The following is a 27,632-nucleotide window of genomic DNA, read 5'->3' on the forward strand; positions in this document are numbered from 1 at the left end:
TGCCATCTGCAGGCAAAACGCCTGAGTCAACGCAGGGTCCGTTTGATAAAGTTCCTGGCCATGCCAGGGCGGTTGGTCTCGCGAACCAGCACCAATTCCTTCTCGCAAGGGTCCGAGGAGTAAGTAACCGAAACGCCACTGTAGACGTTTCGGCCATTCTTCCAATCCTCAAAGACCTCGAGCACACGGCGAGCAACGACGGTGCTCGTGAACACGGCAGTCGCTGTGGTCATTAGCATTGCTTAGTCGTTTGTAATCGCTATATGATATAGTAGGCACTTACCGTTACCAGAATTGAACACCCAGAGGAAATCAATGTTTCCCGGTCCAGCCAGAGCACGAATGTCCTGCTTCCATTTATCGGGAGACATCCCCTCGGCAAAGAGTCTCTTCCTCGCAAAAGAGAGGCGGCGACGCTCCCGGATAGGTTGGTTCATTCGACGAAGGTCTTCATTCCAGTCGATAATTTCGGCCAGCTCAACGCGGTAGCCTTCCCCAAGACGTCCATAGCCCAGCATGCGCTCCATATCCTGATTAGAGTTCAAGAAGGCAAGCGCCTGGGCTGCATGCTGGAAGGTCACCTTGGTCCTTCCATTAGTCTCCACGCGGATGTCCTGCAAGGGCCCTTCGTGGATGCGAGTAGTGATATACTGGATGAAATCCCGAGTAATCTTCCCATAGACACGAATGACTCCGGCTTTAGCGTCGGGGATGTCGGGAGAGACAGATGCAGGGAGCGTGACTCCGGCATTTCCTGACTCACGCCCTTCAGTACCATCGTCACTGCTCTGGCTTGGCTTGGACACGGAGCCCAACACCAGAGACATAGGTGACATACACTGCACCTCATGGCTATGACCATTAGAGATCGAGCCGGCGACCTGGGCCCAGCTTCCAGTATGTAGATGACGTCCTTCGGGCATCTTTCTGGTCCCATCCACATAGCCATTGTTCTCCTTCTCAGTGTCGCACAAGTAAGCTGAGCCATTTGGCTTCTGGTTATCGATGTGAGAGGAGAGCTGGGTGCTTGCAGATTCCTGAGTGACACTATCCTGCTGTGGTTGTTAGTGTTAATTGCAGTGTTTCGCCCATTAGACTTGTTTGTTCCTGCTTACCTCAGGGGCCAGGACATATTGCTCAGGACTAAGATGCTCAACTCCCTCAGAGAACTTGTTCACAATAATAATGCTAAGCTTTCCGATCTCGTTGGCGACGTGGTGTTGTCCATGCACACGGAACTACGTGATTTAGCTCGCTAGTTTTGACAGAAAGGTAAGTTTCATAACCAACATGGCAAGAGATAAGGTTGAGGTGATTAAGGGCCTCAGCCATGGCACCGTCAATTGAATAGGGCCTCATCTTGGATATGGACGAGGGTTGACGTTGACGATAGTTCTTGCTTAGTACTCAAGATGATAAGATGCGTAGCCGTGGAGGAGAGGTAAACAAAAGAAAAAGAAGAGATGATGATTTGGATGGAATCCTGATGGGAGAGAAGAATAAGAAGAGAGGATGGGGAGGAAAGAAATAAGAAGGAAGAGGAGAAGAGAAGAAAAGAAAGAAGCGAGTAGAGGATTTGGTTTATTCACTCCGAGCTGGAGACGGAGTGAAGGAGAGAGCAAACCAGGCAAATCGAGCTTGGTATTTTGTATATTTCAATTTACATTAAAGCAAACCAACTAGTCATTCTGTCGGAACAAGCCAGCCATCCCTCTGATGGAAAGATCGACCTTGACAGCTACAGCTTCTTTGGAAAGCTACAACTATTGATTCATAACTACCAGCCAGAGGACTTTGTATGTTTCAATACATATACTTGCTTCTATCATGTGTTTCACATCCTTAAATCACAGTGTTGCCCTACTTGAAGTGTTACATACAACAAGCTCAATCCACTGGCATTTCTCCGAGAGGCCATGACATTGTAGACTGTAATCCTTTTAAACACTTGGTTGTCCCATTTTCATTCAGTGATACATCAGACACTTTCGTCTGCACGAACAAGCACCTGCATCTGTGATTTATACAGCATGCCACTACTCGAGCTTGATGCCTTTATAGAGAGTAATGGTGGTAGTGTAGTAGTCACATTGAGAAGACAAGCATGTATACCATCGAACCACATTCATTATTGTCCAGTCAGTATAATCTTTACTTCTCCAATTTCTCCTCAGGGTTAATTTGGGCTAGTGTGACTGTCTTGAATCGGGTTTTTGTCCATCTAACTTCTTCCTATCACAATCATCATAACAACACATCAACAAATGACAGTGTGACGAGTAAACCTAGATCCAACCACACCTTCATTGCTGAGTCGGCAGCATTCGCCATCGATAAATCCATAGTGGCAATTCAAACATGGTCATCCTAGTATAGTGCTGCCATTACAGAGAAGCAATACGATGATGCCATCTGTGCGTGATACAGCCGCCGAGGATATACTAGTACTTGTACAGTTCAGGGCCGAAGAGAGTTCTATCATGGAAAAGCATATATTCTTGAGTGACATATGATGTAACAAGTATGCTGCCTCCATCATACTGGGATATCAACAGTCAGGCTAACAGCCAGAAACCTATGACTGGTGGACTAGTAATTGGCGAGGATTGCAGATAGGGTAAGATTGTATTATGTTTATGTCCGGGGAAGTATTTTTTTTTTCTCCATGGACTAAATTCCACTCAAGCTGATTGTATATTTTCCGTAGTCGGAGCAAACTGACCAAATCATACAGTAAACTATGCCATAACCAACACCTGACATCTAATTAAGCTTGTATTGAGAGAAACAGCAATAAAATAGCCTCACTTTCACAAAACCATACCCTTCTATCAATCCATAAAACAACAAAACAGACCCATCACATCGCCATCCATCAAATCAAGGTTCACAATAACCTAAGTAGTCTAAACATCGCAATTATTCTCGGCCGATGATCATCATGCAGCCAATCGCGCCACATAAGAGCCCGACCGGTATCTAGATATCCGCAGTCACAACTGTCCATCGCTGGGTCATATCAAGATTAAGACATGTCATGTCATTTTCCAGATAATTAGGCTCTTATCTGTATGTTGTTCCAATCATTTCCTCCACCCCACATGGCCTAATCATTCTTGATTGCCTTGAGCCACACCTCGCTCTCCCCTTGCATACTCATTCAATGGGTATTCGCAATGGGTGATGTAAGCTTGATACTTACTTACTCGCGAGAGATGGGGAAAATGTATACATCATATGGGTAAATACTAATCGAGGGTCTGATCGTTACTACCTATGTTGTTGCCTTTTCCGTGTTATGTTGTGTGGTAACTGCTCATTAGACGAGGGGGGTTTGTAACTATTTCAATGTGCGGGGGCTTATTACTATTGTTTATACTTTGTATGGATCCAGAATTAGCAAACTAATTAGCTAGCTTGGGAAGGTAGATAGTCAGGAACAGCTGCTGACAATTGTGTGCGTGTGTGCTCCGAGCTTCACCCTTCTCATCGTAGATTTGAAATTAGAGCTTGGTGCAGCAGCGATTTTAAAGTTTACTGAAAGAAAAACCAAGCAAGTTACCCCTGCATTGGACGAAGGGTTCTGCAAATAGGAGAGAGATTCCTGGGGAATAAAGTTCAGTAGATGCGGTGTGATTTGGGTTTCCAATTGGGGGGGGGGGGGAGGATGCCAATCCTCCCGCTTCAATTTTAGGACCTAGCACTGTCCTACTACTACGTAACTAGTTTGTTCAGGAGGTTTGCAGCAGATAAGAGAATACGATACTAGTGTTTAGTATCTAGATAATGATAACAATTACTCCCGTCAATATTGCCCCAATAACGAAATTAATTTATGAACTAAATTATTTAAGTACATCATATGTTTTATGTAGCGAATAAATTCACGGTTTCAGATGTGTTAGTTTTGCTTATGTCCGCAGTCGGGGTTGGTGGATTCAATTAGCTACTCGGGTCTCGGTTTTAGATTGATGACTGACACATATGGTGTCATTGTGGATAAACGGGCATTATGGAGCCACGAACGGGGAGCAGGGCATGACATTGTATTCAGAAGTCAGATGGGATTGAAATCAACTCTCTTTTTTTTTTTCCTTTTCCCCATTGTAATCCGGCAACCCGCAACCCGCAACCTATTGTTTGCTTGCTTCATCCGACCGATTTCATCATGCAAACATGTTGTCAGAGAAGCCACATTCCATGGCTTGTTTTGTGGCAAAGACATCCCCGGCTAAAAATATCCCAAGCTTCCGGGTGCTTTGTTTTCTGGTTTTTATTTTATGATTGTTTAATTTCATTTTTTCTTTTCCCTCTTTGTTTACAGTGTATTATTACCTTTTCAGAATTTTGCTCATATCTTCATGCCAATGCTTGGCCCCCTGACAGAGCAGACAATCCAGAGCTAGCTACTTAGTTATTTATCTATGAACCACGGGAGACTGTCGTGTGCCGCGCGCCAAATTCCTGATCTGATGAATTCCCCTCCGATTCGGGCAGGTCCATAGAAATCACGGCGATGAGATAATCCGGCATGCGCGCGCACAGCCAACGTGAGGATGCCGCCCCGTTGGTGTAACAACCAGCCCTGCTTCCAAGGACGATTGCGGTAATTCATTGTTGGTCAAGAGACCTGTTCGCTCTCCTGTTTTGAACATACTGTGTAAGTGATGTATGTATATGTACTCTGTAACTTTTGAGATTTATTATTATCGTCAGCTAGTTAGGCAGACGAATAAACTTGACCGTTCGCGACTAGATGAATTTTCATGTCTTGGATCTCTTATCTGGGTGCGCGGAATGACCGGCTGTCAACTCGAACCAGTTTTTCAAGAACTAACTAGTCCGGTAGTTAGTAGATAGGACTTTTCCGTTTGCTGAGTCGATTCCGAGGAACAAGGCCCATTTGGTTTAAGACATTGTGGGTGACCGAGTGAGCACCAACCGGGGTTTATTTGTTGTGGATTTAGTCATAGGGGAAAACCACATGGGGAGGGGATGGGGACACTTGGGCTATGTAGATACCTGCCTAGTAGGCTTTGCGGGATATTTGGTTGCTCTTGAAGATGTTAAGCGAGCACGAGATTTAGTAGCACCCTTGGTTGGGTCTGGGGAAGATTGAAGAAGGGTAAAATAAAAAAGGGGAGAGTTTTTTAGTTTTATGTGGATGAGCGCACCCTTCTCCATGATCAACCCCAAGGATTTCCCTATTTTGTTGCAGTGTCAGGGACAGACAGGACAGCGCTAGACGAGTACTTCATCTACTAGTTTCTAGCTCGGGGTGCTTAGTGGCCCAAAGCAGCGCCTACCGATAAGGAACTTGCTGTGTAAGAGAAAGAAAGCAGAAAGCAGAAAGCAAGAAATCCACGGAGGAATTAACTTTTGGTGGAGTGGGGCAGGGTCTACTTTGAGACTAGCGCACTAGTAGGGGTCCCGGGGCAGATCAGGGATTCGTCCATTGAAAGCTTCCCAATCCAGAAAGAACGACGGATCCTGCATGGAAAGTTCTCCCGTACCGTGATGGTAAATACCGCTTTTTACTTTACCTTTCGCTGCGGTCGGTCCGAGGGCCCTTATCAGGCAGGGTCAGTCACTACTGGGGGTGGGAGAGGTGACCCTGAGATACCGAACAGATCATCGGGCCAACAACATGCCAGATGTGGTCAGAGGGCATCCCATTCAGCTGGGCCATCTCAAGTTACTCGGATAGCTAATCTAAACAAAGGGGTAGAAAACCCCCGTGATGTCTCTCCGTCTGCGTGAGGGGGGAAAGAGGGGGACAGACAACGTTCTCGAAAGGTTCTCGTGCTGCTGCTGCTGCTGTTGCTGGAAACCGAATACGCCGTATGAGGCCGTGCATTACCAGCAAGGTGAAATTACCTGACGGGTGGGCTACGAGGTCCCACCGGAACCGCATTCGCATTGAACCGTTCCTTCCACAACGAGGAGAGAGAGAGAAAGTGAAGAGCGCCGACTTTCTAGGCAAGTACTAGAGGCTATATAGTATATGACTTCTCCTATTCCTCCTCCCCAATTTGGGTGACTTCATTCCTCATTGTACTCGTGGCACAATCCCGGGCTCGTTCTATCGTTACTCGACATCTCTTCCCCGGCTGTCTATTTCTTCTTCTTCTGCTCTCTTCACTCTTTCTCCTGCCCAGTACTCCTCATCCCTTTTTTCTATCCATCTCTCCCTCGGCGGTGATACGGCGATAAGAATACTTACTTCCCGAATTTCCCGCGGTCCCTCATTATCGGCGCAACTTTTGATTGGATTCCACTTGCATAGTCCTTGGATTCCGCATCATTCAAGTCTATCGCCGTCTTTATATAGAAACCGGTATCTTTATCCTTCACTGCGGTAAAGGAAAAGGCCAAGACTGAATTTTGGTACGCCCTAACTGTCCTTTGCCACTCAGGCACAGCCCAACATCAGAGCCAGTGAATCTTGTGCCTTAATTACTATTAATAAACTAACGGTTTCCCTCTGCAGTGTTGTCTTGCACGTCTCCAGACCAATCTCTAGTGTCTAGCTATACAAGCATCTACTTCCTAGCTCTCAGGTCTTTCACTGAACCCTGTTCGCCACAATGGTCCGGTACACTTCTTCCATTCTTTTGGCCTCGTTGGCCGCCACTTCCGTCTGGGCTGCCTCGTCCCCTCCTTCATGCAGTACCAGCTCTCAGTGCCCCGAAGAGTATCCTTGCTGCTCTCGTGCGTTGGTCCCTTTTCAAATCTAGCCCTATGTGGTATTACCTCATCCGCTAATGCTCGTTTAGAATATGGACAGTGCGGTACTGGTGCTTACTGCTTGGGTGGTTGCGACCCCATTTCGTCATACTCTCTAGACTCTTGCGTTGGTGAGCCTGTGTGTCAGAGCAAGACCTACAAGTGGGACTCTCTCGATAGTGCCGCGCTGAACACCAAATACCTTGGAAATGCGTCCGAATACGACTGGGTCTACAGCGGCTACCCCAAGTTGGACGATGGAAATCTTCTCCTCACTATGCCTAAGAACACCGTTGGTACCCTCTTTGCGAACAACCACTACGTCTGGTATGGCAAGATTTCCGGCAAAGTCAAGAGCAGCCGTGGTGCCGGTGTCGTCACGGCTTTCATCCTGCTTTCGGACGTCAAGGACGAGATCGACTTTGAGTGGATTGGTGCGGATCTGGCGAATGTCCAGACCAACTATTACTGGCAGGGTGTTCTGAACTGTAAGCCTAACATCGTACCGAATGCAATTCCCAAAACCTGCTGCTAACGTGCCCTGTGCAGACAACAACGGCGATAAGGATGCCGTCAACGGAAGTGATACCTTCGATGATTGGCATGAGTATGAGATCGACTGGAAGGAAGATGCGATTACCTGGTCTGTGGATGGTCAGGTGAAGCGGACTCTCACCAAGGAATCGACCTGGAACGAAACTGCCAAGCGCTACCAATACCCCCAGTCCCCATCCAGAATGCAGCTTTCCCTGTGGCCCGCCGGCCAAGCCAGCAATGCACCCGGAACCATTGAGTGGGCTGGTGGCGAAATCGATTGGGACAGCCAGGACATCAAAGACAAGGGTTACTACTATGCCACGTTCAGCGACATCACCGTTGAGTGCTATGATGCCCCGAATGGCACTGTTTCGAACGGAAACAAGTCGTACATGTTCACCAACAAGGACGGGCTACAGCAATCGGTTCAGATCACCAACAATGACACCGTGCTTGCCTCTTTTGGCGCCACTGGTCTCGACATGGATCTCGGTGCCAGCGACTCCAGCAGTTCTGGAACTAACGGCACGGTTCCCGAGAACCAGGGAGGTTCAGGAAACGTACCAGGCAGCAGCAGCAGCACCACTAGTGGTAGCTCAAGTACCTCTTCTGGATTCAGCCAGGGCAGTAGCACCGACACGAGCGGTGCCCCCTCCCAGAATGAGCGAGTCATGAGAGGCTCATTCTTTGCTGCCTTGGTCGCAGTTGTCGTTCTGGTCGCTCTCTAAGGAGACTCGACAAGCAACCATCATCTTCACTTCTTGGATATTCTTATTCACATAGCTCGATTCTCGGTGCATGCCCCTCCTTTACGACTTGTGTTATCATTCTTAATCCTCTTTACTGTTCTATACCTGGCCCTCCGAACGCCCGTCTTTGATCGGATCTTGTACTTTATGTTTTTTGCCCCCATTGGATGTCTTTATGGTTCTTATGACTGCGCCTGGGTGGTTGCGTTTTTACTCTGTCATGGACATGACTTGACTACACATATTAATACCCCTTTTCCGCTGGGTAATCAGGTGCCCGGTAGTTGGACGTGATTATTTTACTTTTCCTGGTCTGGTGTTTGCATGGTAAATTACTGAATACCAATGGGTTCATTTGGTCTGACAGACAAGCGAATACCGAAATAGGACTAATGTACATCACTTTATTTTACCGGATGATACCGAAGAAGAAGTTGCAACGTACAAGTAGCTGCAGGAGAGTCTGCAACTTTAGCGGGCGATACATTCTCTCCGTCGGAAACCCCCAATCCTCTTCCCCATCAAGACAGTAAAAAAAGGCTTTACAATATACAAATACGCACTACCAATATCACCAACCCTACCGCTACTAATTGCCCGCTCATCCGAAGCAATTTATCACCCACCACTTAACTACGAATCACTTCGATATAACTAAATCAGAACTAATATACTACTGAACCAAGATAAAACACAGGAGAAATGTACCATCTACATCGGAATAATCCACCCTACCCCCGATGTAAACACTATGTCTTCTCGCTGCTGCGGAGTTAGCCATAGGAGGTAATGCTGTATCAACTGATTTTGTATCAATTATTGCGGAGGGAGGAGGGAGAGAGAGCTACGGATTGCTGTTTTGGGATGCCGGTTGGGGGGGGGGGGGGGGGGGGGGGGGGGGGGGAGGGGAGGAGGTGTTTGGGTTGGCTGAGGTTTTGTGATTTTGGCAGGGGGGGCTGGGTTTCGACGGATATGGATAGGGTGGTGAGTGATGCTTTGATATTCTACTAGGTAGGATATAAGATATAGGAGGAGTGATAGGAAAATTAAGTAGTATTGTAGTTACTTTGTTATGCGTGTATTATGCATGATACGGAGTTTTTGCTATCGGAGTTATGAATGTGATGATATATTAAAGGCTAAGGGAAAAAAAAGCATTCTGATAGTTTCATAAAAATGATTTGTGGTTGTGGTTAAACGCCAGACACCCCCTCACCGAAGTATTATGCAACATTGATTAATTTAAATCATCATTTGTCAAAAGTTGTTGTTGTATAAATGGCAAGATGGATAATTTCATGAATTAACGATTTAGACGTTATAGAAAATAATCGTGACAAGTGTATAAGCTTCAGTGGCTCTCGCCACAGCTGCAGCCTCGCTCGGAGAGTCCGCGCTTGCGGAACTCGCCGTGGTATGTGTCTAAGCCTTCGGTTCGGACATCCTCGCCTAGAGGGTCCCCGAGCCAGCCAAAGGGGCTATCTTCGGAAGACATGGTCCAGTAGTCGGAGGAGAGGAGCTTCTTGGTCGTGCTCTTGAGGTCCAGGTCTAGGAAGTCGGCCAGGAATTCGCCGACTTCGGTGTTCTCGTGGTTGCCCGCCAGGGGAAACGCGAGTTTTCCGGAGGCGTAGATGTTGACATCGACACCTGGATTGAGATTAGTACGTGATCGAAGGGGTTTAATATAGCTGGTGGTATCATACCGGAATGTCCGTGGGTTGACCACCCGATTTGAGCCCTGCGGCTGACAATATCCGCAAAGACGTACTGGGGGTCATATGGGTAATTGGGATCGAGAACGGCGTTGATCTCCTCGTCCGTGACATCTGTGATGCCAAGGTCGTTCTCAATGATGTTGCGGACGAACTTGTGCTGTTTGTCTTCGTCTGTTTCGGTGGCGAGATAGTTCACTAGCTTCTTGTTGGCATATTCCGAAGAGTGACTGGCATTGGCGAGGACACCGGGAAGCCATTTGTAGTCGGGGTATTCAGGCTGTAGCTGACGTGCGACTGACAAGCCTCCAGTTTCATGGTCGGAGGTGCTCACGACCACTCCCGGAGTCGAGTCCTGCTCTAGGAACTCCAGCACGGCAGCAAAGGCCTTGTCGTATGCCAAGACTTCATTGACTTGTGCAGCTGGGTCGTTTCCATGGCCAGCATGGTCGATGCGCGAGCCCTCAATCATGAGGAAGAATCCTTGCTCACTGTCGGCGGTGGCCTGACTGAGAATCGTCAAGGCGGTGCGAGCCATCTCCTCAAGCGAGGGGTACACGTCATTCTGGCTGCGGCGGTCGATCTCAAATGGGATGTCTTTCTCCGCAAAGAGCCCCAGTAGTGGCAGCTTGCCTTCAGTACCTCCATTGAGAGAGTCGAATCCGGCTCGATCATCCATGTAATGGTATCCACCCTCCTTCGCCAGCTCCACAAGGTCACGGTCATCGCCCCGACAGCTTCCATCGGTCGAGTTGGGCAGGAAGTGACACCGACCTCCACCCATGATAAGATCCACCACCCGGCCCAGCGGGTGCTCCCCAATCTCCTGTTCCGCAATTCGGTCTTCGTACTGTCGGAGATTCACATGTGAAGCAAAGCAAGCTGGTGTCGCATCGGTGATACGAGTCGTCACTACCAGCCCCGTCTTGTAACCAGCCAAGGAGGCAGCCTCGAGGACGGTGCCACACGGCGAATGGTCAGGAAGCACGGAGATGGCGCCGTTGTAGCTCTTATGACCACACGAGAATGCCGTCGCACCGGCCGCGGAATCCGTCACAAGGCTGGAGCTAGATCGAGTACGGGAGGTACCGACAAAGTGCTTGTCCAGGACAAGGACGTCGTCAGCGGGGAGTCCTTGTGTGAGTTGTTTGTAGCTCCTAGTCATGGACAGACTAGCGGGGCCCATGCCGTCGGACACCATGAAGATAAGGTTCCGTTTGCCAGCGGGCTTCGTCCAGGGATCTTTCGAGCGATCTGGACCTCGACTGGATTCATGCTGGTAAACAACGGAGAGGACGATGACAGCTACTGTAGCAATGAGGGCCCAGGTGAAGAGACCGAGCTCTTTCCAGAAGCTCCATCTGCGGCGTCGGTCACGGTCGGTGCGGATCCCGGTTAGCAGGGCGTCCTCCTCCTCGGCATTCCGAATGGAGGAATGGTCGGACGAGGGGCGCTGGGCCAAGAGAGGCTCTTCACGCGCCATAGTGTTGTGAGAGGCCCTCTAAGAATGGATGGAGGAAGAATCAGATGAATGAGGAAGGATAGTACATGGGAGGAGAGATGGGAGGTTGGACAGAAGGAGGTGAGCAACAGGCGGGAAGATCGTCCGGGGTTGCACTTGTTGGCCTGAGCTAACCCCCGATTAGTCCAGGCCACTATCTTGCTGTTTCGGGTATCGCGCCGCCCGGGGATCGCCGTCGACGTCATGTGGATTCTGACACTAGTGATGCTATACAACACTAGACCATAATCACTAGGCTAATATGACAGTACATCTCATTATCTATTATACATACATACAAGAGTGGATGGGACATTTTCCAAGGGAGAGAACTCCCTCAAGATAACAACAACATTCACAACGGTAGCCCCCAATATCACAGCGAGCCACCGGGTAGCCCCCGAGTATTCAGGGTCCAACAACCCCTTATATAACCGCTCAGACACAAGTTCAGAAACAGCTCTACCTCCCCTTCCAACCGATCGGGATCATAGCAGCAGCAATCTCCGACACACCTCGCTCCGTAGCCAGCAAATTGAACTGCGCAGCAGCATTCCTCGTGTCCAACACTTCCACCCGAACTCCCAGAGAATTGATATGTCTCTTGGTCTCCGGCGACAGAGGAAATACAGTCTCTCCCATACCAATAATCAACATATCTAGACACCATCAAGAGACACATATTAGCCACAGATTCTCAAAAACATAGGCCATCACACAACCACCCCCGTAGCCAAGAGAAGAAACAAAAGCAAAAACATACCCGGACGAGGCCACACGAGATCCAAAATTCCCCACGCATGCTCCGGAACCTCAAACTGGCCTTTCTGATTGACCATACTGTTCTTCCCTGCTTCAGCACCCTGCCACGGCCGCCAGACAAAGGCTTCTCCGCCAACAAGGAACACTCCGTTCCCGCCGGTGATCTTGACGCCATTATCTAGATGAAACCCCGTATCAAGAGTAGCGTCGATAGCGGTCGTCGGGGCGGGGATATTGCCTAGCACGTTGAGTGCACCAAAGTCCGTCTGGGTGTTTTCCTTGGACGGCGGGCCGCGGTCTCGGCTGGAGGGCTTTGCGCTGTGAGCGCGAGGGATCATCCGGGTCGGACGAGCATCGTTGCTGTTGTAGCGGCTGAACGTGAGGGGGGAGGAGATAATCCGAGCGAGAGGGGAGATGGAGCGAGATGCGAGTTGTGTGCAGATTGCGCTGGCGCCGCAGTTGGGGGAGATTGAGGTGCGCAAGGCGCGGAGGAGTTGGGGAGACGGAGGGTGCATTGTTAGGCGTTTGGTGTTGTGTAATTCTGCAAAGATCTCTATTTTCTTCTAAGTGAGTATACAGTATCGAGAAGACTGTAGAGTATTCCGACCCTGTGAGGTTCTCGAGGCGAGTCGAAGAAGTTGGCAGTATCCGTTGTCTGAAGAAATGAAGAGCGGAGCAGCCGAGCTTGGGAAATCGAGAATCCGGAGGTTGCCTGCCTCAGGCAATGTAACCCCGGCCTGGCGGCAATTGGCCAATGGAACGCCCGCAAATAGTAAACGTTCTTCGCAGCAATGTAACAAGGTTCTATTATACTACAAGGTTCGACGAAGATACACGAAAGAATCTTATGGAATTAAATACTAAAGGATGCCATCGATCAGTATCGTAGATGTCGTGTGTCAAATGCAACTAGTCTAATAAATTTTATTCACGGTTCCAACCATTTTGTACGTCCCTTACCGAAACAGAAAAAGGGGGCGAGGTTGATGTTCGATATAAAATGACAAGTGAACAATGTGTCATGTAGTCGTGAGTGGCTTGGGATGCAATTGCCCCTAAAGGAGCAATTACAAGGGGGAGATAGTCCCGGGCGATTCTGTCAAACCCAATAGAATACTATATCTCCCACCCCGTCAATCACAAACGTTCAACGCGGGTGCAGAGGCGTCTCCGTCTGGAGTTGGCTAGCTATACCTACCGAGTGCTCACCGAGCTGTCTCCTGTCCTTTGCGGCCATCGTCACCGGGCTTGTTGGCCGGCTTCCGGTCCTCGTCGGACTGACTGGAGCTATCATCGGCGGCACCCGATGTAGATGCGCTACGCAAGCGTTGAGCGCGATCTTGAAGCACTTGGGCTTCCGCGGCGGCCCTCTGGGCACGAATCTGTTTACGCCACATGCTGGCATACCGGCCTTTCATTGCCAGCAATTGATCGTGAGTGCCACTTTCAGCCACTCGGCCTTCATGCAAGACTACTATTCGGTCCGCCGTAGTAATGGTACTCAGTCGATGAGCAATGACAAGCATCGTCCGCCCACGGGAAAGGCTTGACAGCGCGCCCTGGATGTGCTCCTCGGTTTCTGTGTCCAGCGCAGCAGTCGCTTCATCCAGAAGAATAATTCGCGGGTTCTTGAGAATGGTCCGAGCAATGGCAACCCGCTGCTTCTCTCCGCCGCTGAGTCGGAGACCGCGCTCACCGACCTTAGTATTATATCCATCGGGGAAGGACATGATCTTGTCGTGGATGCTGGCAGCACGGCAAGCTTCATATACCTCCTCATCCGTCGCGTCCTGATTGGCATACTTCAAGTTGTACATCAATGTCTCGTTGAAGAGCACCGTGTCCTGTGGCACAACTCCGATGTGCTTGCGGAGCGAATCAATTTTGATACTTTCCACGTCGTGCCCATCTACACGAATACGGCCCCTCGTCGCGTTATAGAACCGGAAGAGTAGACGGAAAACAGTAGATTTTCCTCCGCCTGACTCACCCACCAGAGCTGTGGTTGTCCCAGGCTCGCAGCGGAACGTCAGCCCATTCAAGGCTGGTTTCCGGGTGTCATATGAGAACTCGACATTTTCGAACATGATATCACCCTTGCAGACTGGCAGGGGCCAGGCGCTGGGTCGATCGACCACGGTGGGCTGTTCCCTGAACAGTTCCAACAGCCGCTCTGAGTTGATCATGGCTGACTGGATGGAACGGTAGAAGGTACCAAAGAAGTTCAAAGGCCCTTGCAATTGGGCCATGTATGTGAGGAGTGAAACAAACTGACCAACATCCCGCTGTCCTAATGATACCTGATAAGCCGCGATAAAGCATGCAATCAGCAAACCTAGCATGAAAACGGTGTTCTGCGATGTATTCAGCAGATTGAGAGAGAAGAGAACGTGGTATTCGGCCTTCTGGAAGTCAGACACAGCATTTCTGTATCTGCCAAACTCATAGTCCTCCGCATTGAAGTATTTCACGGTTTCATAGGATACCATAGAATCGTTCCTTGACATACTATAAGCTTTGCACAAGATTAATTATTAACCGGTGATATCGAGTACTTACTTAACGGCGTCTTCTTGCCGGGACTTGTTGACCATCTCCCTGCGGATTTCCGCTCGCCATTGTGCCATCCGCACGGTGACGTAGAGGTAGCAGAAAGTGACGATAGTCACCACCAGCGCATAATAAGCGTCTAGGAAGACAAGGAAGAAGACGATCGCAACACAGAGGTCAACCAACATAGGGACGACCTGAAAGGTGACTTGTTCGAGGAATGTGTTGATCGAACTACCTTTGCTCAGGGCAGATAGCACCTCACCCGTCTTTTTCCCAAGGTGGAAATCGAGACTCAGACCATGTACGTGCTCGAAAGCCGCAGTTGAGAGCTCCATGTAGGAGTACTGGCTCACAGGTATCCATAGATTAGACCGCAAAGAACCGATGAGACCCTGGTTGCCCTGCAACCACCGGTAGAGAATGTAGAGGCAAATGTTGAACCACGGAACTCGAAATTCGCCATCTTGTTTGGAGAGCATGTTGGTGATGACACCTGCCTGGTAAGGAACCAGCACATTGACGATCCGTTGCAGTACGATTAGCAAGAAGCAGATGACCACTACTATCTGCAACCGACGAGATTTTGATGGCCATAGGTATGGGAAGAATAGTGAATAACCGCTAAGATACTCCCACCAACTAGTCGACGGAACAGTAGTCGGGCGAACCCACGGGTCGGCGGGCTTGGAAGCCTGCGCGTGACCATTCGTTGAGCCGTAGGCATTCCCATTTTCTGCGTGGTGGCCGTTTAGTAAACCCGTGGTCTCATTGACCCCATTGACGTGACCGTGAGCCCTTTTGGAGTTAAAGTTGATCGTATTGAACATGTAGGACATGACCATAGCCATGAGGAACAGTACCCGGACACAGTTCAGAACTACCTCCGTTAACTCCCACGGCGTTATGCCTTGTCTCAGACGACCACCAAGAGGGTTCCCAACCACAGGTTCGCGGTGTACGTCGGAATAGATGGAGAGGGAGGTGCCTAGGATACCCAGTTCAATCGGAATCGCCACTAGCCATGGAATAAATTGAGCGAAGGTTGGAGAGGGGTTTGTATCCAATAAAGAGACGAGTATGATCGCGTAGTCGAAGAATGAGCCCACGACATAGATCTAGTATCATTAGCGACTGCGTCCCTCCCGTATCTTGAGGTTCCAACCCAAGCTTGGGTCAGAACTAAAAGCTTGAGGCAAGGCAGAGGACTTACCACCACTGATTGGCCACACCACCAGTGTTCCGATCTTGCAATCATCACATGGGCCACATTAAGGGCACCGTCCGCGGCGATTGTCAGAAGTACGCCGACAGACAACCACTTGAACAACAGTTTTGTGCGTTCTGAGAACTTTTGTGGCGCCTTGATCACGGTCATTGTACTCCGGGACCTTTTGGGGAGTGGTCGCCCACCGGGGCCGGTATGTACGGCATTGGCGTGTTTGTTCGCATTTCTAGCCGTAACAATGGAGCTCGCAATGAAGGAGGCGACAAATATGAGGAGCAGAATAATGGGCGATGCGATGCGCAAATACGCCACCATATCGCGAGTTGCGTGTTGGTAACCCATGATGTGCAGTCCTCCCAATTGGCCTATATAGAATCAGAAGACCATTTAAGGTATTTCCATGACCTAGCGACCACCTTCCTCTTCTATATTGACGCCGAAGACCGCAAGATGCGACAGGTCCACACTCGTGAGATGACGGGGATATATTGAAATAGGATGGTAGGAGGCGAAAGCTGCTCCAAAATTTTTGGAGATCGAAGGAGCCAAAAGTTGTAATGGACTGGGGGTGGATCGACAAACACGTGGGAAGAGTAGCCTCTTTTTCGATCTTCTATTAAGCTTAGGAATGGGGGAGAAATGTCTCTCTCTTAACCAAAAACGACAGACGGATTAAGAAAAGAGGAAAAAGAAAATAAAAATGTCTCGTAGAAAAGAAAAGGGTAATGTAAGAGTAGGGGGAGAAAATATAAAAAAAAAAAAAAAAGTTTTGTTCAATAAGTACAGGAGAAGAATACAGATAGGCTAATCCCGAAACTATAAGAGGAGTGAAAAGAAACAAGATCCGGGAAAGACTTGCACCAGGGAAGATGATATCAAGCAGGGAAAACAAAGAAGCCCCAGCAGGGAGGGGGGAGGCCAGCGGAAGAGAGGGAAGGAGGTGGGAAAGACGGAAAAAAGAAAAGAGCAGGTAGGGAAAGACAGGAAGAGAAGATAGCAAGAGGCAACACGCGAGAGGAAAGGATCGTTGGAGGATACAAATAGTAACTGGACGGTCGAGGAAGAATGACGGTGTGGATGCGAAAGCAGCAGTCGAGAACCCAGACTAGCCGGACCCAAAGCTACTCCAAGCTTGGTTGGCTTCGGAAGGCGAAAAATAGGAATCGGATCCAGCTGAACCAGAGTAGGGGGATCAAATCAAATAAAATAAATTCATTTTATTTATTTAGTTTATATGAAGAAGAAGGATTGTAATAAAACAAATGATTGATTTACATCATAAGAACGGTCAGTCGCTCTTCTTTGCTTTCCTTTTCTCTTTCAACGGTCGGTTTGCTTTGCTTTGCTTTTTTTTTTTTTTTTTTATTCCATTTAATCCATTTTATCTCATTTCCTTTATTTTTTGGGGTGAAATTCTTCGAGGATGATCAGATGCAAAATCGGAGGATTTTATTATATGCCTCTTGCATTTTCTTTTTCGTCATTCTCGTCCTTTTCTTTTATTTTAATTTTTTTTTTCCCTCTTCCCCCCATATTCCTTTGCATGTTGTTCCTCCCCACCATTGCTTAAATGTTACGTGTCGAGGAGCAAGGTGTGGCTAAAACAGCCCAAAGTAGACAAAAAAATAAAAAATTAAACGGGGTGTTTAATTTTCTGTCTCTTTCTTAAAAGTCGGAAAAAAGGACGGTGTGCTGGAATGAATGATCAAACTACAGTGTTGTACGTAGCTGTTTGTCAGTTCCAGTAAGTAGGAAGTAAGTACCTGCTGAGGCGCTGTTCATGGCCATTTTCTCGGGTCGGGGTGGATTTGACCAAATGATTCGTGCCCAATGGGAACAGGGGTTGGAATGAAGGTTCGAGACTTGGAGGAAAGGAGGACAATTCGGCCGCCGACGGTCACGAACCCTCAAGAAGCATTTAGGAAAGAATGGAAGCCTGAGTAAATGACTGACTGACTTACTACTAGCAGCTATACTAACTGTGGGGTACAAGAACCCAACTCCTGGGGCTTGACTATATGATTCGAGCGAGACATACCTGTTGCATACATACATGATCATACTGCTACTTACACACAGCTACTACTACCACCACTGCGTACTGCGATAAAGTTACTATGTACATACTACCACCAGCTACAGGTACATACTCGGTACAGTAGCTGCGAGCCAACCTGTGAGTGGAAGGGTAGAGATCGTTGTGTAACCCTCGATATAAGAGAAAGAAGAAAGAGAAATTGACGATCTTTTCAGGGCTCAGATGTAAACACTTACTGTAAACTAATGTAAAAATAAATAAAAAATAAAAAATACAAAGTACAAAGTACAAAGTACAAAGGGAAAAGGCCAACAGGAGGGGGGAAAACTCAGGGCGTAAGGATAGTGTGGTCGTGACAGATCTCGATGGAGGAGGGCGAGGCGCAGATCGATGCGAGAGGTAACCCGCAGCGGACGAATGATAAAAGGCCTGGCCTGCAACAGCAAATAGCCGTCCGGGGATTCCCTGGAAAGCTGTTTGCTGGGATGCCTGAGCAGCTCCTTGAATGGCTGCTGCTGGCCTGCTGAGACTGAGAGATGTGAGAGACAGAAGGACACATCACTCCTGCTGGCCCCTTCCCACGATCTTACCGGTCCCCCTTGGTTAGTATATATGAACATGGATCACTTTTGATTGATCGAGTCTTTAGAAATCATGCAGGAGGGTTGATCTTTGGGTGCCGTAGGTGGCTGACAGCTTCAGGGACGGTATTTAGAAGGAAATGTGGTCCGGTCGCTTTTCTTCATGGTGGGCGAGAATTCCATCCGATTTACCCTGGAAGGTAAAGTATACAGCAGTCACTAGGAAGTCTTGGGCCGTTTAATTTGGAGAACAGGGCGGAGAATTTTTTGCTTCAAGGGCAACGCAACGCAACACCATGATCATGGTGTCCGTTATTATCACCCGACCACAAAAAAAATCCCCCCCTCTCCGCTGTATGACCCAGCAGTCGGTCGCTACAATGCGGGGAGGGCTGGAACCGATCATGTTCTTCAAGTTGAGGATGCATCGCCATTGCCATTTCGACGAGTCATTCCTGGTACTAGTCTTTTAGCTTGTCCCACCCAGCAAGTCCCGAGTGTCCGGATGATCTAAAACCGCGCCTGGAATGTACGGCCCTGGATGCGCCTCTCCCCTCCACCCTCCCTTTTAAGTAGAAAAAAGTAAGACATGACATGACTACCACTGCCTATCGGTTTCATGAGGCTTGAGTAACTTATTTCTGTTGTTGCATGGTAGAGCTTCCGATAGGTGGACACTGCAAATTAAGCACGTTGCTGGGGGTTGGTCAAATAACCCTCGACAGCTCGAGCTGTAGTAACCTCTCCCTCCCTCTATCCTCTCCCTCTCCCTCTCCCTCTCCAAGTACTGTACTGTCAACAAGTGCTAGAAGCTAACCCAACTTTGTGAGTTAGCAGTAGGCGTCATTGGAGCCGATCGAACCCATCCACCGTTATGAATTCACACACCGCCTTGAAACCTGCATGCAGGTCGGATTTCCTCCAGCCTTTCCTAATCTGCACCCGTCCATCATTCCGTTCATCCAGAACAGTTCTCCGAAACCAACCATTCGATTGCTCTTTACCCATGGTAAACACTTGATTAGCGTCAACGCGTCGATAGATAGCTGAATGTTTGTCTGAACGGGCCCCATGCTGTACTTTTGACACTCCCCTACTTGGAGGGGAGGGGCTAGACAAGTCTACTTTTGACTTTGTGAGTTATCAGCTGAACAGATCGAATTTGTAAAATTTGTTTTTTTTTCTTATTCCATGTTCTTCGCCCTTCTTTCCTGGAATTTGCTGCTTGTCAATTGACTCTGCTCATGGACCTCGCATCTCACTTTCTGATTTTGGGGGGAAGGATGGACGAAATTAGGAACCATGATGGAGAGAGGATACGGCACGCTAAACCCACTCAGGAGCTGCACATCACGGGGTGTTGCCACGCTGGGGTGGGTTACCTAATAACCCACTAGCGCGTACTCACTAGCTCCGAGACCGGACTAGACTCGATTGGGGAGGAAAGGCCCGGATGGGAAACTGAGGTTCAAGCGGGATTATGGATTGGGTCGGAGTCAAGGCGGGAATTGGCGCACCATTATGGTTATACTACTCATGAACATGATTGTACAGAGGCTTTGGTACAATGAAAGAACTAAGCTTAAGCTGTAGTAGAACTATGATCTGTAGTTATCTGAATCATGAGAGCTTGATCAACTGAAGCAAGTAAGTATTAGTAACAATTGACCAAGGTACTACAGTACTTAGCTAGCTATGATGCCAAATATATATCACTATATTGTTAGTGGTAACCATCTTCAAGTTCATGTCCATCCCATTAGTGGTATTTGAATTTAATTTCAAGCTTACTACTAGTAGTATAATTTCCACTGCATAGTTTACTTGCATAGTGCAGGCTGCCTGAAATCATCCCCACTTGTTCTTTTTCCGTGAGGGAATTGGAGCTGGAAAGTCACCAGTTCAACCTCATCACAACACAAACCACCACTACCGAACTTCAGCCCATCCACATCCTCACCTCACCTCACCCAAACTCCGCCTCCCCCTTTCCTTTCCTTTTTTCTTCTTTTCCCCACCACCACCACCTCTTTCTTCTCCTTTCAGTAACTATCACAGTTTTGTACTTGTCATCGGAACCCAGTCGTTTACCAGGATGGAGCCCCGATCTCATTCGGGTTAACGTGTTCTGTGGCTGAGTGATCTCTTGACACACCTCCAGGCTGGCAATCATGTCCGACTTCTCACGATTGCCCGCCCGAGGCAGCTCCTCGCCAGCACCTCCGCCTCCCCCACCACCAGCTCCCGTGCAACAGAGTCACAAATATTCCAACCGCGCGGCCAGTGCTCTGGCAAGATTCGCCCAGCCCTTCTTCTCAGGGTCTCGACCTCCTAGCCCGCACACGGCGGGAAGTCGTGCAGATTTGTCTGCTGGTCCCCGTTCAACAAGGCCCAAGTCATTGTATAGCTCACCTTTGCTCCTCTTCTCCCCCCCCTCCTCTCTCCCCTCCCTTAGCACACCTACATAAACTACTCTTTATTAGCTACCCACTTTGTTTTTCTTACTACTAGCTGACCTCCCCCCTCCTACCCGCTTTGTCCCTTGCTTCTTTATTTGGATCCCCTCCAGTTTCATCCGATTCGCCGCCTTTTCACGCGCTTTTCATGCTAGATCATGCACCACTTTCTTCTTGCGAGAACCTTTGCAGACAAAATACTGGGAGGGGAAAATAAGAAAGAAAAAAAGAAATTGATCTGTTAACATTTCCACTAGACCTGGAGCATCCCAAACTGTTACGCATAAGACTGGTATTCCTATTGCCGCTCTAGATATCTCCCCGCAGCGGACACATGCAGTCATTGGCGGAAAGGAGATTCTGAAGACCATTCGCGTTTCGCCTGATCATTCTTCCGAGGAATTCAATCTTCGCAATGCTATCATCAGTTATTCATCCACCCACCATGGTGGGAGTGGACTCTCCGCCCGGCATAAAGACCAGCTGACTGTGAGAGATGTCAAGTGGTCACATGGCGAGTATGACCAGATTATTGCCACGGCGGTGGCCAATGGCCGCATCGTGGTGTATGATCTGCGCCGAACTGGCTTGGAATGCTGCCGATTCCAGGGCCACAGCCGCCAGGTCCATCGGTTAGCCTTCAATCCGCACCATGCGTCATGGCTTCTATCAGGGAGTCAGGATTCTTCCATCCGAATGTGGGACTTGCGGACAGCTTCTGCGGAACGTGGCGTCTTGGTGTGTGGGAGCCTGGATCTGTTCCACGGTAACAGTGATGCCGTCCGGGATATCAGGTGGTCGCCAACCGACGGGGTCATGTTCGCAACTGCAACAGACAGCGGTGCGATACAACTGTGGGACTGCCGCAAGTCGAGTGCTCCGTTAATGCGGATTACTGCTCATGACCGCCCGTGCTTCTCGGTAGACTGGCATCCTGACGGGAGGCACATCGTCAGCGGTGGTACAGATAGACAAGTGAAAGTCTGGGATTTTTCTTCCTCTGCCGAACGCCGACAGAAGCCAACTTTCCAGTTTCGAACCCCACAGGCAGTTCTCAACGTCCGATGGCGTCCACCGTCGTGGGCTAGGGAGCCGGAGGGTTCTGGTGATTGGCAGTCATCCCAAGTAGTGACATCTTACGACAAGGAGGATCCGCGAGTTCATCTCTGGGATCTTCGCAGGCCACACATACCGTTCCGCGAATTCGATCGGTATGATGCTCATGCTACTGACCTGCTCTGGCATTCCAAGGACCTGTTATGGACAGTAGGTGAAGCTGGGGCCTTCACTCAAACTGATATCCGATACGCTCCTCAGGTTATCAACCAACGCCCGACATGCTCGGTGGCCTGGAGTCCGAGCGGCGAAGTCCTAGCCTTCGCCCAGAAACGTCCCCAACGTAGTACTCTAGGTCTCAGCACCACTGAGTTCGTGGGCCCTCAACATGAAGAGAACAACAGTGGTGAGGTTTTGAGTCAAAGCCCTGCAGAAGACGTTCTTGACGAGACGTCATTTGCTTCTATCCGCCATCGGCATAGCAAGTCGAGTAGTGTCCGGCCGTCTAAATCCTTAGGCAGTACCCCGCCTGGTGTGGGCGATCTCATTCCTATTCTTCCATTAGAGAAGGTTTTATCGAAGATGAAACTCCCCGAGGCACGCCAAATTGGAGCAGTTGGAAGCATTCCGGGCGCTACAATGGATCGAGATACCTTTCAATACTTGGCATCCAATTACTCTTCTCTGCTCGATGGTGCTGATGCTGTTCGCATGGATAAGTTATCATCTATGCTCGAATCACTAGACCACAATGCGCAGTGCTCGGAGGACGTTTCTCTACTCAAACTAGCGCAGACTTGGCGCATTATCAAATTTGCTGTCGTCCAAGAGCTCGAGACCAGAGCTCGAGAGCAACGTCGCAACTTAGACAAGGGGCCTCGCACCATGAAGGAAAAATCATCCAAGGAGGGTCCTGTTTCTGAGAAACCACGGGTGGTTGAAGATGGGAGACAGGACAAATTGAAAACCAGGATGTTCAAGGGGGTGGTAGAAAACGAAGCATTGAAGCTTCCACTAACTGACTCTGAGAGCGCGTCTAATATGACGACGCCTCTGGCGCAGCCATTGCCTGACTCCCCTCTTGGGTCTTTGGAGAGCTCGACTTCGCATATGACATCTTTGAATGACAACACGGAAATGAAGCCTCTTCCACCGTCGGTTCTCAGCTCTAACCAGGGCACCATGACGTCGAATGATTGGTCATCGATGTCAGATATTGTTCCACAGCCAGTCCATCAATTACAGCATCGTCAGTCTGATGCAAGTGAAGATGTCCCTATCCCACCTGACAGTCTGCCCTCCGAGCCAGGACCTGCTCCGGTGCTTCAAGAAAACGGGGACGATCAAAGATCTGCACCTCGAGCCATCTCTGGCAGAGCAGATTGGCATCTGGGCGCTTCAAAGGGGACTTCTGACGTAGACGAATACGACCAGAAAATGGAGGACAAGAAAGCAGCTATTCGCGACTATAGAACCTTTCCCAAGAAGGTTCTCTCACTGGAGTCTCCTATGGTGCCTATTAAACCTCCTGGATTCCACCGGCATGAGTCCTCGGAGAGCTTCCCCATGTTCTCAGCCTCAACAGAGAGCTCCCATCCGTCCAAATCAATGGCCACCTCATTATCTTCAGCAGCGAGACTGTATGAGGCTCCCGAGGATGAAGATGTTGACCACGAAGCGGCTACTGCAGAGCCTAGTAACAGCTATGCTGAAGTCAAGGAGTCAGTCCCAAGGGCTACCTCTGTAAATGACAAAGGAACCCAGGAGTGTGATACAGTGGAAGGTATTCCTGATCCAGAGTCTATACACCTTGAGCGACCATTTAGCCCCCCTCCTCTATTGAAAGACAGTCGGCCCCTCGATGCTTCTGGTCGAGAAGATGAAGATCCAGTGCACACCAATTCGGTAGCAACTGGAGGAACTAGTGAGTTGATTGGCGTGACTGTCCCCGTCAGCCCTGACGTGACAACGAACAAGCCCTGGAGCGTTGAGATGCTTTTCAAAGAAGCAATTCGACACTACCATAGTGGGAATCATGTGGACATCCAGTCTGCTGCGCACTTACTGCAGAAGCTACGAATCCTTTTCAAGGATTGCAAAAAGATTCTTCCCGATGAGGAGGCAGAATACATATTCAGAGCGTACAACGAGCAGTTGGTGCGCCAGTCAATGTACATTGAAGCTGCCGAGCTTCGACTTTTATGTGTCCCGTCTTACCCAGCAGTCTACGAGTACGCCCAGGGGGACACTTTCATGAACGTATTTTGTTTCACATGCAAACGTCCTTACGAAAACCCAAAGACCGATAATACGCGTTGTCATCGCTGTAACACTCCTCAGGAGCCATGCGCCATCTGCATGAGCCTTGATCCGCCACCTGAGTGGGTTGCAGAGCTCTCGAATGCATCCACCCATTCAACTCCAGAGCTGACCTCCGAGGCCGCATCGCACGCACTCTCATCATCACATTCTTCACTGAAAACCGAGCCCATTCCCCAGAGTGAATTACAGCGTCTGGACACTCTTCTCTCCGATCCATCGCAGCACCCTCGACCCAAAGGATCCACTCTCTGGACCTGGTGCCAAGGCTGCGGCCACGGGGGTCACTTGGCTTGCATAAGCACATGGTTAAACGATATCTCCATCAGCGAAGGTGGTTGCGCTACTCCAGGATGCATGCATGATTGCGGCCCTGGCCCGCGTCGCGAACATAACCGCTCCGTCCTGCTAGAGGAATCAAAGAGGCGTGACACTGCCGGCCGAAAAGCCGGTGTAGGCTTCATCAAACGAGACACATGGACGAAAGGAGAAAGTAGAGCCGTCGAAAAAGTTCGCGGCATGCTAGGTGTCGGTGCATCAGCCGGGAGCGCTTCCACAACAGCTACCACCGCAACAAGTGGCGGGCCTAGCGGGGCTTCCACTAGCACAATGTCACCCAAGAAGGTGCGATTGATAACGCCTAGTGAACAGGGTCAACCGCGTCGGAGTGGTCCGCGAACTAGTCTTGGAGGCATGAGTGGGCTTAGCGGCTAAGTCAAGGCACGCACCCTTTGGTTCTCCCTATCTTTTGTATTTATTGCAAAGATCCGGACTATTTTTTATATCTTTTTTCTTTCCTTCTCTTTATGTTTGTTGAGCCTGCTATTTTGCGCTTTTGCAGATACCCGATTGTTGTCGGTTCTGGCGTCTCCGGGTGAAGTCTAGATTGCGCGGCGCCCTTGGTATGTCTGATAGCGCGTGGTTGATGATGTGGTGGTCTGTGTGTATGTGTGCTACTTGGAATCAATGTGACATACTAGAAGCTGTTTCAATGCGAAAATGAAATTTCCTCCACCTTTTTTGTCCATCTAAACTACTCAAGAAACTATTAAAAAAAACCCACATACAGCGAGCGCTTCTCTGTATCTTTCTCCCCAACAACATGTATAGCAAGCAGGCAATATGTCCAGAAATCATCCCCTCATATCCATCATACCGGTCACAATATGTAATATCGACCAATCCTCTCCTCTTCTCTCCAAGATCGATCGATCGATCAATCGACTTGGTATTTACAATCATCATCACCCTGAAAGCACTTCGAATTCTATTCAAGAACCTCCCATGAGAATGTTGTCTGAAAGAGACAAGCACCAGCCTATCCGCCGTCTGGTAAGAGATAGCTCGAGCACAAAAGAAGCTTAAGAGCTTAGAACTTCCGCTTCTTCTTCACAGGCGCCTTGCTCTTCGCTTCGAGCTGTCTCTTCAGCTCTTCACGCTTCCTGTCCGCTTTCTCCTCTTCTGTTTCTTCTTTCTCCGGCTCCGCGGGTTGATCATCCAGAGCCGGTGCAGGAGAGGGAGGTCCTGAGGACTGCGTTGCGGTAGCTGCTGGCGACGATGTGGGTTGATTTTCTCTCTTTCGGCCGCCTATCACACCCAGACCGTGGGACTTGGCCTGTGGGTTGCTCGATGATTCGGCTTCTGGTGGCGGCGATGATGGTGGGGAGGCTTGTCTTGCTTTGCCCTTGCCGCCTATTACGCCGAGCCCGCGGGGTTTTGTCTGGGGTTTATTGGAGGATTCGGGTATCGGTGATGATGGTGGAGAGGCTTGTTTTTCGGCTTTCTTGCCACCTATCATTCCTATGCCGCGGGGCTTTGTTTGACGGTTTGAGGGCGGCGGTGAGGGTGATGGAGAGGGATGATTGTCGTTGTTGTTGTCGTCATCTGTATCGGAGGCTGCTTGGTCGCTGTCTGCTTGGGGGGAGGGGACCTTGCGAGTTGGTACCATTTCGTCGACATCTGCTGATGCTGGTGATGTCTGGGGGGATTCTGGTTGCGTTTGTTGTTTTCTGTTGCCTCCAATCGTTGCAAGGCCTCTTGAAGTGAGTTGTGGTGCTCGAGGCCTCGCTGTACTTGGCCCCCCATTTCGACCTTCAAGGTCGTCTTCGCTTTCTGTTGCTGTTCCCTCATCTGGCCCCAAAGGGGGAGTTTGGTGATTTGGCTGAAGTCCGAGTCTCGGAGGGGTCTCTTGTCGCTGAAATGTACATGTGAATAAACGGCAATGCATCATGTGGGAAGCTTCATACCTCAAAATCATCATCGTCATCGTCATCGTCAAAATCATCTTCAGTCTCCAAACCTCCGTCCGTAGTCTCCATATTTGTCGAGTCCTCTGGAGTCCTGGCATCTACGTCTTCGGTGTTATTGTTAGCTGTGGACATTTTTCTCCACCATCCTTCTGATGGCGCCGTCAGATCCTCGAGTAGCAGAAGATTATCATCAATATTGGAATCTTCTGTTTCTTCCAGAATGGAGGATGCAAATCCAGTCTCAGCTGTTATCGCGTTGTTCTCATCGAGCCAAGATTCCTCGTCAAAAGGCCTCGCTCCAGTGATATACTTGGCAGCCTGTGATTGCGCTGAACCTTTGTGGCTGGCCCTGAGTCCGGGGATACTAGGGAAGATAATGCTGAGATCAAACCCGACGGCTTCAAGCTTATCGAATAGCTTTGACAGCAGCCAATCTTTCTTCTTAACCACTTCGATTAAATCCCGCAGGCGCAACTCCAAATAAGCCTCAGACTTGATCAGCGGGATAAGCAGCTGAGTAGTTGAAAAGCGCTGTTTCTCCCTAGCCATATGGAAATTCCATTCCAAAGGCTCAAGTGGGGCCGGTAGGCTTGTTGTGGTGATCAGGTGTAGAGTATCATTCTCCCGTCCACGCCTTAGCACCGTGCTGGTTCCCGGATCATTGCGTAGGGCCTCCCCTAGTTTCTCCAAAAGAATATTGAACTGATCTATGTCTTGGCTGGGGTCAATCGTCGCATCATCTTCAACAGCCCTTCCCAGAATATGCTGGCGGTTAGGACGCTCGGACCAAATATACGTGAGATCGGTCAGGTACAACTCATATCCATCTCTGAAAAGGGTGTATCTATAAAGGAGAAGTGGCGCAGGCGCACGATTTGATATGTGCAATTTCTCCCACCTCGCAGACATCTCTCGAGTGTCGCTTGCGGGTGTTTTGATGGGTGGTTCTAGAGTAGTTAGATGGAAAGGTGTGGGAAGCTCCTCCAAGGCTCCCTCCCGCGGTGGATCACATGGAGCCGCTCGGGGCACGTGGCCATTAGGGAAATTTTGCCGGTCGCTATACCTCCCATTCTTGGCGCGCGACCACCCGTTTCTCCAGAAGCTTGGAGGAAACTATGTCAGACCTCACGATTTTTGAGTCTCTTCGCATCCATCTTTGAGATAGTTA

General features: G+C 49.3%; 8 protein-coding genes across 8 annotated transcripts; 3 read left to right on the top strand and 5 right to left on the bottom strand.

Moving 5' to 3' along the window:
- Positions 1 to 26: 26 nt before the first annotated feature.
- BO85DRAFT_383034 (uncharacterized protein) lies at positions 27 to 1,359 on the bottom strand (the record flags this gene model as incomplete). Its single annotated transcript, XM_025656496.1, has 4 exons — positions 27 to 223; positions 284 to 1,055; positions 1,116 to 1,238; positions 1,291 to 1,359. 4 exons carry the CDS (start codon positions 1,357 to 1,359, stop codon positions 27 to 29), a joined length of 1,161 nt encoding a protein of 386 aa, XP_025510685.1.
- A 4,763-nt stretch (positions 1,360 to 6,122) lies between these two features.
- On the top strand, positions 6,123 to 8,124 carry utr2 (putative cell wall glucanase (Utr2)). The gene is made up of 4 exons (XM_025654290.1): positions 6,123 to 6,387; positions 6,491 to 6,711; positions 6,777 to 7,214; positions 7,276 to 8,124. The coding sequence occupies exons 2-4, from the start codon at positions 6,588 to 6,590 to the stop codon at positions 7,989 to 7,991; spliced, it is 1,278 nt and encodes a 425-aa protein (XP_025510686.1). The 5' UTR covers positions 6,123 to 6,387; positions 6,491 to 6,587; the 3' UTR covers positions 7,992 to 8,124.
- Positions 8,125 to 9,047: 923 nt separating this feature from the next.
- On the bottom strand, positions 9,048 to 11,293 carry BO85DRAFT_453665 (alkaline phosphatase). The gene is made up of 2 exons (XM_025661102.1): positions 9,716 to 11,293; positions 9,048 to 9,659 (listed from the first exon to the last, which is right to left on the bottom strand). The coding sequence occupies exons 1-2, from the start codon at positions 11,205 to 11,207 to the stop codon at positions 9,364 to 9,366; spliced, it is 1,788 nt and encodes a 595-aa protein (XP_025510687.1). The 5' UTR covers positions 11,208 to 11,293; the 3' UTR covers positions 9,048 to 9,363.
- Positions 11,294 to 11,474: 181 nt separating this feature from the next.
- On the bottom strand, positions 11,475 to 12,637 carry BO85DRAFT_453666 (Mth938-like domain-containing protein). The gene is made up of 2 exons (XM_025661103.1): positions 11,989 to 12,637; positions 11,475 to 11,884 (listed from the first exon to the last, which is right to left on the bottom strand). Exons 1-2 carry the CDS (start codon positions 12,500 to 12,502, stop codon positions 11,688 to 11,690), a joined length of 711 nt encoding a protein of 236 aa, XP_025510688.1. The 5' UTR covers positions 12,503 to 12,637; the 3' UTR covers positions 11,475 to 11,687.
- A 555-nt stretch (positions 12,638 to 13,192) lies between these two features.
- On the bottom strand, positions 13,193 to 16,107 carry hmt1 (putative vacuolar ABC heavy metal transporter (Hmt1); the record flags this gene model as incomplete). The annotated part of the gene is made up of 3 exons (XM_025656502.1): positions 13,193 to 14,486; positions 14,547 to 15,655; positions 15,751 to 16,107. The coding sequence occupies 3 exons, from the start codon at positions 16,105 to 16,107 to the stop codon at positions 13,193 to 13,195; spliced, it is 2,760 nt and encodes a 919-aa protein (XP_025510689.1).
- Positions 16,108 to 17,986: 1,879 nt separating this feature from the next.
- On the top strand, positions 17,987 to 18,898 carry BO85DRAFT_383116 (uncharacterized protein; the record flags this gene model as incomplete). Its single annotated transcript, XM_025656504.1, has 5 exons — positions 17,987 to 18,027; positions 18,122 to 18,202; positions 18,301 to 18,405; positions 18,489 to 18,584; positions 18,634 to 18,898. Coding segments are annotated over 5 exons (588 nt in total), but the record flags the coding sequence as incomplete, so codon positions are not given.
- A 1,269-nt stretch (positions 18,899 to 20,167) lies between these two features.
- BO85DRAFT_453669 (WD repeat protein) lies at positions 20,168 to 25,231 on the top strand. The gene is made up of 2 exons (XM_025661104.1): positions 20,168 to 20,785; positions 21,098 to 25,231. Exons 1-2 carry the CDS (start codon positions 20,556 to 20,558, stop codon positions 24,927 to 24,929), a joined length of 4,062 nt encoding a protein of 1,353 aa, XP_025510691.1. The 5' UTR covers positions 20,168 to 20,555; the 3' UTR covers positions 24,930 to 25,231.
- BO85DRAFT_472381 (uncharacterized protein) lies at positions 25,188 to 27,425 on the bottom strand. Its single transcript, XM_025662549.1, has 2 exons — positions 26,462 to 27,425; positions 25,188 to 26,409 (listed from the first exon to the last, which is right to left on the bottom strand). The coding sequence occupies exons 1-2, from the start codon at positions 27,371 to 27,373 to the stop codon at positions 25,585 to 25,587; spliced, it is 1,737 nt and encodes a 578-aa protein (XP_025510692.1). The 5' UTR covers positions 27,374 to 27,425; the 3' UTR covers positions 25,188 to 25,584.
- Positions 27,426 to 27,632: the final 207 nt, after the last annotated feature.

The sequence above is a fragment of the Aspergillus piperis genome (genome assembly GCF_003184755.1).
Source record: "Aspergillus piperis CBS 112811 unplaced genomic scaffold BO85scaffold_28, whole genome shotgun sequence".
In the NCBI taxonomy this organism is placed as follows: Eukaryota; Fungi; Ascomycota; class Eurotiomycetes; order Eurotiales; family Aspergillaceae; genus Aspergillus; species Aspergillus piperis.